This window comes from Aspergillus alliaceus (genome assembly GCF_009176365.1).
Source record: "Aspergillus alliaceus strain CBS 536.65 unplaced genomic scaffold BDW43scaffold_16, whole genome shotgun sequence".
Lineage (NCBI taxonomy): Eukaryota > Fungi > Ascomycota > Eurotiomycetes > Eurotiales > Aspergillaceae > Aspergillus > Aspergillus alliaceus.
The window spans coordinates 84221-96295 of NW_022474699.1; the positions used below are offsets into that span (position 1 = coordinate 84221).

General features: G+C 47.5%; 3 protein-coding genes across 3 annotated transcripts; 2 read left to right on the top strand and 1 right to left on the bottom strand.

Moving 5' to 3' along the window:
• Window positions 1-233: 233 nt before the first annotated feature.
• Window positions 234-3068, bottom strand: BDW43DRAFT_310118 (uncharacterized protein; the record flags this gene model as incomplete). Its single annotated transcript, XM_032046841.1, has 6 exons — window positions 234-283; window positions 335-672; window positions 734-785; window positions 846-1043; window positions 1099-2781; window positions 2837-3068. The coding sequence occupies 6 exons, from the start codon at window positions 3066-3068 to the stop codon at window positions 234-236; spliced, it is 2553 nt and encodes an 850-aa protein (XP_031901287.1).
• Window positions 3069-5494: 2426 nt separating this feature from the next.
• BDW43DRAFT_55469 (pyridoxal phosphate-dependent transferase) lies at window positions 5495-7074 on the top strand. The gene is made up of 3 exons (XM_032050232.1): window positions 5495-6641; window positions 6705-6810; window positions 6875-7074. The coding sequence occupies exons 1-3, from the start codon at window positions 5511-5513 to the stop codon at window positions 6937-6939; spliced, it is 1302 nt and encodes a 433-aa protein (XP_031901288.1). The 5' UTR covers window positions 5495-5510; the 3' UTR covers window positions 6940-7074.
• A 2418-nt stretch (window positions 7075-9492) lies between these two features.
• On the top strand, window positions 9493-11704 carry BDW43DRAFT_318796 (3-hydroxyacyl-CoA dehydrogenase family protein; the record flags this gene model as incomplete). The annotated part of the gene is made up of 8 exons (XM_032048758.1): window positions 9493-9621; window positions 9679-10189; window positions 10230-10297; window positions 10390-10682; window positions 10714-10848; window positions 10923-11078; window positions 11165-11491; window positions 11549-11704. Exons 1-8 carry the CDS (start codon window positions 9564-9566, stop codon window positions 11702-11704), a joined length of 1704 nt encoding a protein of 567 aa, XP_031901289.1. The 5' UTR covers window positions 9493-9563.
• Window positions 11705-12075: the final 371 nt, after the last annotated feature.

Here is a 12075-nt window from a genome sequence, read left to right on the forward strand (position 1 = left end):
ATATACATCACAGGTCTGTATTCCGGTCGACCGGGCTTGGAGAACGAATCGGCCTTGGACGTGTTGGAAGCCACCATATAGGGGGATTCTCTGAAAATTCAATGAGAATAGAAGAGTCGGCACATGGACTTAAAAAGTTACTAGCAAACATGTAGAGCTAGAGCGAGCTGATAAAAGAAACTACCATTCACTTCGTTATGGCCGATGGGTTTAAGCGATTACACATTTAACTATTAGACCACGCCGCTTTGTCCAGGAAGGTTAACCATCAGTTTATCCCTCTCTGTTCCACCGAGTCAGCATGAATCAAACAGCAAAAGCAACGTTATCTCACCTTTCTCGTCAGTGAACATGATGTATATGTCGTTGTGCTCGAGGGGATAGTCCAGCTCATTCAGGCACACAAGCCCCAGTGATTTTGATCGTGGCAAAGCGAACTTGGCATCCCTGAGCCGAACCGCATACTCACCCTTATTGTCAACCGACTCAAACTCATCTGTGCACTTTATCTCAAAATTCATACAGTTTCCGTGAGACGCTCGATAAAAAAAGGCGAGCAACTGGAACTTATTCCTCCGTTGAATTATCTGAATGCGAGTGAATCGGGCCTCGATGCGACAGGGGATAGGAATAAGTCTTCGTTGACGGTCGATAACGACACGGCTTGCGGTTCTGCGTGAGACAACACGGATTAGCGCACTGGTATTGTTCTGTGCTAGTAACGGTGACTTACCCGTCAAAGCGAACTCGACATCCAGTTATAGCTTCTTGGAATTTATGGAGATCTGAAGACAAATTGTAGCATTAGCGTATGTTTCGCAGAAAGGTGTCGCCATGATGTGTACCTTCCACTGAGGAGAATTCAATCTTCCGCAGGGTAGACTTCGTCTGGATTTCAGATGTCAACGCTTTTAGGGCTTTCGGAAGATCGTGGTGGATCAGGTCTTGGGACACGCAAACCGTCAAGTCGCGCTGAGGGGGACGGAAGATACTAAGGACTTTGTTATCAAAGACGCTGAGCCCGATTCTCAAGTCTGAGGGTGCTGCAGTAAGTTAGCCCCCCGGCCGCTGCAGCATCGAAAGTCGAGTGCCACTCACCTAGATTCATTCGATCGGTCAGTGAGCCCCATTCCGTCTGGATAAGGACTCGTAGTGACTCCGAGCGTACGGTGTTTCCATATGGAATTCGTTCAGGTCCACGTTCCTCTATCACGGATGCAACGCTAGGCCCAACCTCCAGATAACGGTCACCCTGTATGCCGGAATCTCGGTCATGAGGCTCCGAGACAACGAAGCAGCGAATTACAAATGCTTGCGGATCAGTCTCATTGTAAGCCGGAGCGATCCCAGTCAGAACGGCGTGTAGGTGGTTCCGGGATGTGGTGTCCTTACAGGCGAGGGAGATGGATATTCGACAGTTATTCTCCACAACGTGCAACAGCAGCCCTGGTGATCCCTTTTCAGTCTCACACACACTATAAAATAACGGGACACTGGTAAGAAGAATGTGTGACGCCCTGCAGATTGTCTTGCAATTTTGGGGTGTAGTAATCAAGATTCGAAATCCCTGATGGAGCCTTTGTTCAATATACCCGTCCTGAATCACTTGGAACCTCTCGAACAGCCGGATTGTGCAGGACTCCACGGGGTCCAATGGAAAATCGGTCGGTCGGTTGTGGCTGGTATAGTGACACGCTGCGAGGGTATCTTGCAACACTGGAGTTTCCAGAGGGCTAGCATCCAGATCGGGTTCCGTGTTCATGATCTGTTGTGAAAGGTTCCAAACCAGCTGGAAGCCTTTCGCTGAGAATCGAAATTGAGCGATGTAACCTGTTTTCAGAACTACCTCCATTGATGACCGAGGTGGATCCCACTCAACATCGAGCCACGACAGTCCCCATTTCCTGCTCGAGTAGACCTCAAAGTGAACAACGTTTGTCTGACTATTGATAAGCGTAGTTATTCGTTCACTGGATCTGGATCTGAGAAATGAGAAGACACATTCGACCGAGTCGCACGGGGAGTCGCCATCATCGGTGAATAGGGTGAGGATGGCGAATTCAGTTCCGTAACAAAAGGTGTTTGCTGTATCCTGGAAAATCAAAGGGCCAATACTCCTTTGGTCTTGCTCAAGCCCGCTATAAAAGTGAAGGAGTTCGGTTATCTCGTTCGGATATGTTGGGCAAGGCACCCACAACCGCAGATCGACCGATTTTAAGATAAAATCCTCCTCGCCTAGGAGAAACGTGTTGAGGGTTTCTTTTAGGGAGTAATTGCAGTCCTGAACACATTGAATTTGGTCAATGAGTGCATTGTAGGAACCTCTATTGTCTAACAGGCCATCCAATGTTTGTTCCGTGGTGATATGCTCACATATCCACCAGGCTTTCGCAATGTCGACAGCCCCTTGAATTAGATCGATGGAAGCTTGGCTTGTCTCCTGCTCACGTTCAAGTTTTACACTTAACGCGTCTTTTCCCTTGGCACACCACCAGGCGGCAGCCCTGAGCCACCCATCCGCCTCCACCAGCTCGACTGGCTTCAAGGCATCAAGGTGCGCCGCAAACAAACGGTCTAACCTCTCCTTAAGCTGCAGCTTGCTGTGATTGCCACAGCCCGTAATACTCGCGGGCGGCAGTGGTGGTCGTATTGCCAAGGTAAGGGGAATGGTTGGTTTATTCTCGCTCTTTGAAATGGCCATATCGGACGCCGATGCTCTATGATCGGGCGATGGAATCAACGAAAGGGGTTCCGGGCTGTTGTTCCGATCGGGCTGGTCTACTGTAATCCACACTCTTAGCTGTCGATATTAAACAAAGATGAAAGGCTTTCTCACGGTGGATGAGTGCCCCCTGTGCTTTTGCCCAGGGATGCAATATACCAGCATCATCCAATGCAGAGTTATCCGAGCAAACAGGCTGTGTTGGACGACCCATTACAAGGAACTCCCTGATTTGTTCGTTGTTATTGTGTTCATCTCTGACGCTGTCGTCGCCGTTCACCTTTCTCATCCACTTGAATCTGGACGATGGTGATGAGCTACCGGGACGGAATGAGTTGCGAGACATGTCGCGCATATCAGATTAATCTGGAAGTGGAACTCGTGGAAGATGACCAAACACTACTCGTGAATGATGCAGGTTAATCATCTAGCATCTCTGGTAGCTGTTAGTCTTCGGTCAAGGTTGTTAAGGATGAAGGTGGAATTAATATAACCCCTCTCCATCTCATCTCGAGATAGGCGAATCTGAATCTCTAACCCCGGTAGTCCCGAATGTCTTACCTCGAACCCCTCCTGCATACTAGACAACCTATGGTTCCTATATTCCGATATTTTAGTTGATCCACATCCATGCAGCTTGCGCAGTGACGCTTCCAATAGAGGCAAGAGTATTGGAGAAAGCATCGTAGAAGGACATTTACCAAAGCACTCCCTGATTACGCAGCAGAGCGGCCTATGAAAATGACGTGCAGTAGAACTCTTATAGTGAAACTATGCTACGTAGGACCGTTGCATGGAAATATAGGGGAAATAATACATTCAGACTATGGGGTATCTCTTGCAACCGAGCCATAAAAAAAATAGTTTTGCCTTAGCCTTCACCGTGCCACCGTAAGCATCTTGCGGTCCTCAAGATTTGTCGTAGCAAGTGAGGTACAAATCTTAAGGAAAATAACTCGACGTACCATGTCAAGATACTGCAAATGCCGAACCATGGCTCCCAGCCCAGATTTCCACGACTTACGGGATTTCAGCCGATATAGGGCCCGGTGGTGTACAGGAATTGTGGGTCTTCATTGGGTATGTCTTAGCCTTGTGAAACCTCCGATGTAACTCTACCGGCTCAGCTAGCCAACATATACGGCTCCCTCTACTTTAGCAGGAGGCGAAGGATTGAAGGGTGGCCTGAACAGCGAGTGTAATAGTAACATCAGCACTCGTCTCAGCTCCCGTAATGTGCTGTATACGACCTCCCAAACTCCAGATGAGGAAATGATGGACTAACACATCAATTAATCCACCTATAGCCCTTTCGAAACCCATTGTAGCACGCATCCTAAAATAGATGGCCCCACCTCTAGTTTAAGGGGTCGAGGCTACAAGTAGTACATACACTCAGCCCTATCATACCAAGAGGTGGCAGGTGGGTCAGTCTACAAGCTTAGTGTTGCCCTCGACCTTTCTAAGTGAGAGTGAGTTGCCTAGCAGTTGCCAGTCATACGGTGCTCCATTCGGGGCGTTAAGTGCTCGTCTTGCAGCTGAGCCGCGATTTGGCCCTTAGGTCGGTAGCAAACCCCAGGAGGTTCGCGGTAAATCCGTGGAATATCTGAGCACTCAGACATGACAGCCGAACGCAATTAGAACCTCATTTTTAGGGCATTACAAGATACATTTACAGAATGACACCGGAAGAGACGGGCGAGATGCCTTTATATGCAGGTGATGGGTTAGTGAAATACGCCAGCGTATTGGCCATCTTCATATTACTCACCTCTCATGAGGACATGGACGTTATTCACCACCACGAAGCAACTTACATTACCGAGTCAGCGAAACCATAACACGGAAGATTCAATAGGGCCCTAGACAGTTCAAGTCGCCATAATAAACCACGAAAACTTTGATCAAAGTAGACACAGCGGCCCTACGTGGGAAAAAATAGCGCTAGAAGTTCCAGCCTGAAACCGGAGATAAGGGCTCTGTTCAAACCTTGGCACGATTTGTGGTTTCCCATGTCCAGGGGGAGTAAAATCTAATTAGGGTTGGGGTTCCAACAACTTCTGGGGCCCACCAAGCTCACGGAACGAAGCATTCTGGTCGCTTGAGGTCAGTTTTATTATGAATGATGTGGGAAGCGAAATGAATGTCTTAGCTCTTCGTCTCCTCTGACCCGTTTCCTGTCAAGCTTTTCAGTAAGCGAATTCTAATTTTACTTCGTTGGCGCTGATTGCCTCATCTATGGCGCTAAAGATATATGGAGTGAAACGGGAGGGATAAAACACGGAAGAGACAACTAGATATGGCCGATACAATGGGACCAAACGCCTATTTTGAGGATGGAAATGCTCCTCATACTAACATATATCAAATCGCGAGAAAGGTTTAGCAGCAAAATGTCTATGTATCTCTCATAAGTTTGTATTACTCTGCTATAATACTACTTAGTCGCTCTAAATGATCCAACATAATTCATACCCGTAGGTCACCAGCACTCCTTAGTGTTGCCCTGCATGTTATTGCCAATTTTCTTTCTTGTATGATAGGCACGCAAAAACATTGACGAACCGCACCGACATCAAGTTCCTCCGGCCAAAGCACTAAATTTTTTCTTGCTCGGGTAGTTTTCGGATGTTTTTTTCTGCAAGCGGAACTTGGACGGTTCTCGACGGCTGCGACCGGGTATTTCAACGAGGCCGAAGTCTATAAACTCGACTGAAGTACTAAGAAAACAAAGGACCGAGGAGATTAACTCCGGAAAAGAAACCACCAATTGAATATTTCTCCCAAGATGGGCTCAATTTCTGAATCGCCGTCCGTCACCAGGAAAGACCGGTCGAACTCGCTATTCTCAAATCTTCCCCCGATACCAGTCGACGAGCCTTTCTCAGTCAACGGTGCCTACATACAAGATACTCACCCACAAAAAGTGAATCTGGGAATAGGCGTTTATCGCACCGCCGACGGCTTACCATGGCCATTACGAGTCGTTGAAGATGCAGAAAAGGCGATCTACGAGGCAAGAGATGTCAACAGACATGAATATCTTACCATTCAAGGCGACCGCGAGTTCCTTCGGCTGGCTGCTGACCTCGTCTTTGGATTTGACGAGAAGAAGGAAGATCTGTCCACGACGGAGAAACAAAGGAGCAGGGTTGTTTCTATCCAAACCGTGTCAGGAACAGGCGCAAACAGATTAGGTGCTGAGCTGTTGGCTCGCAATGTGCGACCAGGTTGCGTTTGGATCCCCGAGCCTACCTGGGCAAACCATCACACCATTTGGGAACTGGCCGGTGTGCCGAGAAAGGGGTACCCGTACTACGATCGTAGTTCCCGGTCATTCGATTTTGAAGGAACGGTTCGAACAATATCGGAATCAGCGCAGAAGAACGACGTTGTTATCCTTCATGCATGCGCTCATAACCCCACAGGTGCAGACCCAACCCGCGAACAGTGGGAAGTCCTGGCTCAATTATGCAAAGATAAAGGAATCATTCCTTTCTTCGATCTCGCCTACCAAGGCTTTGCCTCGGGAGATGCCGAGAAGGATGCATGGGCCATACGGCATTTCTTCCAGGATGCGTGCCAGCTCGAGTTCTGCGTGGCGCAGTCATTCTCGAAGAACTTCGGATTATATGGCCAGCGAGTTGGAGCTTTGCATGTTGTGACCTATCCCAACAGCAATGGTGTAGCTCAAGATATACTGGCAAATTTGTGCCATCTCGTTCGTGGGGAGTACTCTATGGCCCCAAGGGGAGGCGCGGAAATTGTCCGGACTGTGCTGGGAAATAAATATCTCCGTGGTAAATGGTTAGAAGACCTTACTACAATGAGTCAGAGGATCCAGCGTATGAGACATGCGCTCTATCATGAGTTGGTCAGTTTACAAACACCTGGTGATTGGAAGCATGTTGTGAGCCAGGTAAGTCTTGCTCTTCTCTTGGCTTTAAGGGCGTCTGAAATTCAGTTGACTAATTCGTACCAGATTGGCATGTTCACATATGTTGGGCTCTCTGAGAGTCAAGTATTTGCAATTCGAGAAAGGCATCACATTTACATGCTGAAATCGGGTAGGATCTCAATTTCTGGGCGTAAGTATCCCAACAAACTGGCCAAGTTCATAGTGGGCTAGCCCTTACTAACACCATGATACAGTGAATGAGCGAAATGTCCAATATGTTGCAAGGGGAATTGATGATGTAGTTCGAACAGTGAATTAGAGTCCGTAGCTTTACATCATGATATCAATAGATACTGCTTTAGAAATAAAGAATGATTCTTGATTCTCCAGCTCTCACGAAGGCATCTTGTTGGACCTTGTCATGATGAATCAAGTCGAGCTCAATAAGGACAGAACACTCGTGACAATAGCAGGCGGTGCACATTGGGGACACGCATCAAGCAATCGGTCAACGGGTCATCTCGACGGATACTTTATCAATGGAGGTCGATGCCCGACAGTAGAAGTGAGTGGTTTACTTTGGGGGTTGGCCTCAGCCCATTTGGAAGAAGTTTCGGCACGCGATGCGACACGCTGGAAGAGTTTACTATTGTGATCGCCGACGACAAAAAAGTAGCACGGATCCAAGCCTTTAAATGCGGAGAGCCGGTCAAATAAAGGCAGGACTTATTTCGAGCCCTCCGCGGTGCCGGCGGAGCAAAATTTGAGGTTTGTGACCAGCCGAAGAAGTCCGTTCAACAATTGAAGGGTCCCAATGTGGTCGCTGGGAGATTCGCCATGTCACCCAGGCGAAAAGATAAAGCGGAATTCATGAACACAATGCATGAGTTCTATACTGCCTCGTGGCAAAATGAAATGACCATCGACAAGAATCGGAGGAAAGATCTCGCGTTTTCTGAATGGGAGGGCTCATGGCTCAGTGGTCAGAGGGAGTTATCAATTCATCACCCTCTGCCAGCAACTACCGAATCTACATATATGTTTTCAAGAACGAGCGACCAGAGATAAGGATTATCCGAAACGAGATGAAAACCTTCAGAGCGCAGTTTGCGGGAGACCGGGCACTGTTACAGGTGACATTCATTAATTTGGGGGCAGGCCAACCCGATGGTATCGTTTCCCTGACATGACGGCGTTTATCATGTTCACATCATGATGCAGTGGGAGGATAACTGGTTGTTTATGAATATGGAGTGCTTCCTGGAAAGGTTCAAGAGGCTAAGGAGATATTCTATAGACAGCAAGGCCAGCTTCACCAATTACCTTGACCCAAAATTAGAAGATCACAAAGCAGCACACTATGGTGAAAATACCGCAGCTTTGCGTGACGTTAAAGGGTGGAACAAGGACAACTTTTTCAACTGGGCCCAAGGTTGGGGGCTTACATCAAGTCTAGCAAAAGGTGGAACTACCAAGCCGTCTGAGGAGCCTGCAGCAGATGTGGAAAGTACAGGAAAAAGACAGGCAGTGGGATAATGTAAGCCTCAACCTTACCCCAATTCAAAGCACAAAACGTTGCGGGCATGATTCCTCATCTCTCCGCGAGTGGCATGCCTGTCTCTGCATTAGCTTTCTGTCACTGTCTAATATGGGGTTTCAAGATTGCGATAGACTGCTGATAACTGGTGGTTGTTGATTTTTTTCTTGACTTCGTTGGTTGTGAACGAGTAGATGGGCAAACTCTTTTCAGTGACTGGCTCCATATATCTTCTTCCTCGGCGGTGTTCTTAAGTCTATTAGGCCAGTGAAGTATAAATATACTTAAAGAACGCCATGGAGCAGCATCAAATACCTAGACACATGCACCCCCTGGGTCTTTCACCAAGGCTAGCGAGGTTAATGAGGTTAATAGCAAGTATAGTTCTATTTTCGAGGAGCCGAACTACGAACAATCCTCGACATATGCTGCGATATCGTACACCTAGCAATCTTTTGAGCAAGTATAGCCACCTTCAATGTAGTATGTGAACATACTTTGTTATGCGCCATAACCCATAAATCATCCTTCCTGAACCCTCTCAGGTGCAAACCGCTCATTTTGCGTTGGTCCAGGATTAGCACGGCGCAGCGGTCTTACAGTTCAAAGGGTTCCATTCTCGGGCTTCGAGCGATGCAGTGTAGTTAGTGGGAAAACTTGTGGAGAAGCCCACTGTGGTCTGATTCTGTACTGAAATACCTCCGGATGGGAACAGATACAGTAGCAGATTGTGTACATATCTTTTTATGCGGATTCTCTGTTCTTTTCCCGGCAAATTGCAAGCGTCCTAATCTGTGTATGGTACCACAACGGACTGTTGTCTGGTATACCCACAGTTATAAAAGTATAAAAAGTCAAGGGGCCAAATTGTTCTGGCCCGATGGCTTCAAAAGTGGAATCTTAACTTTGGCCTCGGCCCCGATGATTGTGTCTCAAACCGCACTGGAATCATCCATGATATCATGGGCCCAGAAACACCCAGCGGAGGGGAGGAAACAGTTCGTCATGCACCTTGGGTAATTTAATATCTTAGCACTAACCAGTAACAGTGCATTGAAGCTGCCACTTCCTGCATAGATTATGGACTGGATCTGTCCTGATGGGTTCCGCTAGGAAGTACTGTACATACTCAGCGGCGCAAGTCGCGATATTTTTGTCTTTCCAAAACACCTGACGTGTTTCTAAACTTAGTTAAATCTATGACGCTAGAAACCCTCCCGGAGTGAACCACACAATAGTGTGGACCCTGATATTACCAAACAACCGTTGATTCGTAGTATTGCAGGAGTTTATGGAGCCTATTTCGTATATATGTAATTAAATATCGGGAATTCTATTCTATTGCCCATACAATATCCAACTGAAACAGCATCGGTGTCATATAACCTGTCTCGAGACAACATGGCATGGCGGGCACCTATTATCGGCCCTCGGCCCGTCGCGGTTCTGGTGCGGGCGTGCTTGGTAGGAATTATGCTCCTGAAATAGTGGATTAATGCACTCACCATTTTTATATTTTAGGTCGTCGAATTGCCACCTCTTGGGTCGCAGCAGGGTGCGATATTACGATTAGAGACCCTAACGCAGACCAGCGCAATGGTGCCCTCCAATTTATCAACAACAACATTGCCAACTTTGCCGAGGTGCTCGGAGACACTAACCCAAGGCGAGGGCAGTTTGCTGCGTTTGAAGACCTGGACACTGCAGTCAAAAATGCCTGGTTTGTAGTCGAGGCCGTTCCAGAGAAGCTCAACCTCAAGATCTCAACATTTGGAGATCTGGCGCGGAAAGCGCCGAAGGACTGTATCTTTGGTTCGAATTCGTCATCTTTTAAATCACGGCTGATGCTCGCTGATATGGACGTTGAGTCCAAAAAGCGTGCATTGAATGTCCACTGTACGATGCCTCCTGGCAGTCGAATTGTAGAGTTGATGACAAGTACACATACGTATGATGAGATATTCCCTTTCCTGGTCCAGAAGCACAAGGAGATTGGCTTATTGCCGGCAGTAGCACTCAGGGAATCTACTGGGTACACGTCCCTCCTTTTTGAATAATTGACCAGCAAATAGCTTCATCATCAACCGCCTTTGGGCTGTCGTGAAAAGGAAGACTATGTCAATTCTCGCCGAGGGAGTAAGTGATCCGAAACAGATTGACTCTTTATGGGTACGGCCTCCCGATCCTTAATCTTGTTCGACAACGATGACACTCACCACGACTCTAAAACAGGCGGAGATGTTCGGGTCGAAAATGGGTCCCTGCGCTGGATGGATGCAGATGGTCTCGACACCGTAGCCTTTATCGAGGACAATTACATCCAGGAGCGTGGTCTCAGTGGTAAAAACACGGCCGACTGGCTACGAAAGAACTACGTCAATGAGGGAAAGCTAGGTGCTAAGTCTGGCCATGGAGGCCTTTATCTTGCTGGTTATGCTACTAAACCTGCGACCCAGGAGCCTGGCCATCACGACAACTTAGCCGCTCCGACGTTGTATGCCCTTGATCTAGGGTTGGGTGAAAATGTTTCCTGTAGATTTTCTCTTTGCTGGCAAGATCTATGTTACCGATGGTAAAACCGCGAGAACCTTAGTCGACGGCCTGTCTGGCCCTGACGGAACTGACATTAGTTTCAGTGAAGGTCGGATTTTCTGGACTAATATGGGAATTCCGTCTGAAAACAATGGATCCGTTCAGTCGTCAAACCTTGATGGCCCCGACATCAAGACGATATCGTCCCAGCTGGGGCAATGCATACGCCAAAGCAACTATGCATTGATCATGTTAACAAGAAGCTGTATTTCTGCGACCACGAGGGATTGCAGGTCCACCGTGTCAACTTCGATGGAAGCCAACATGAAATCATAATTCAGACCGGCCACTACAACAAAGCATCTGATAAAAATGACCAGGCCAACAGGGTACGACAACCCCAACCTTTCTACCGGGTTACAGTGTCAGCAGGCTGTGTATTTTTGCTAAACCTGATTCTGGCTTTTGCTTGTAGTGTGTGGGAATTGCTGTTGACCCAAAGCACGGCAAGTTCTATTGGACCCAAAAGGGCTTTAGTAAATCTGGCAAAGGAAGAATCCTGAGAGCCAATATCACCATGCCCTCTGGTACAACCGCCACCACCCGTTCTGATATCGAAACACTCTTTGACAACCTGCCTGAACCGATCGATCTGGAGATCGACTCTACGAATGAAAACCTATATTGGACTAACCGCGGTGAATACCCGTTCGGTAATTCAGTCAATCGCGGATATGTTGGAAGCGAGAATAAGAAAGTCGCTGCCCTTCAATTCACGATTCTAACCCGGCACTTGCACGAGGCATGTCTCGTTCGATAGATCAACAATCTGAATTCCCACTGACGGTGTCGCATTCAGGCAATTGGTCTACGTTTGGACATGGTCAATAAACATATCTATTTTGTGGATATGGGTGGGTCGCTATATCGTTCTAATCTGGCGGGAAAGAACAAGACAGTAATTTACAGCGGCAGGGCTACTTTTACTAGACTTGCTTTGGCTCATATCAATTAGATTTATTGCGTAAATGTTGTGTCTGTTATGAACTGCTTATCTGATTTTGCTACTTACATTTAATGTGATTCGAACCCCTTCAGCGAGAATCGTCGTAATTTTTTTTTTAAAAAAAAATAGAGAGAGAGAGAGCCAGTAACTGTATCGCGACTGCTACCCAGATCCGCCACCATGAAGCTGACAGAGTCAGTAGACGTACCACTCACTGCAAATGATAGGCAGCGCGGTCCCTTGGCCTGGGTCATGTGATCTCAAGCGTCCCTAAGTGTTTTTCCTTCTGTAATGCCTATGTTTATAGTCGTGCCCATGCCAAGCTACTTCGGTTATCAGTTCAACACCTTCCATCATCGCCATTCATAAGACCTCACCAA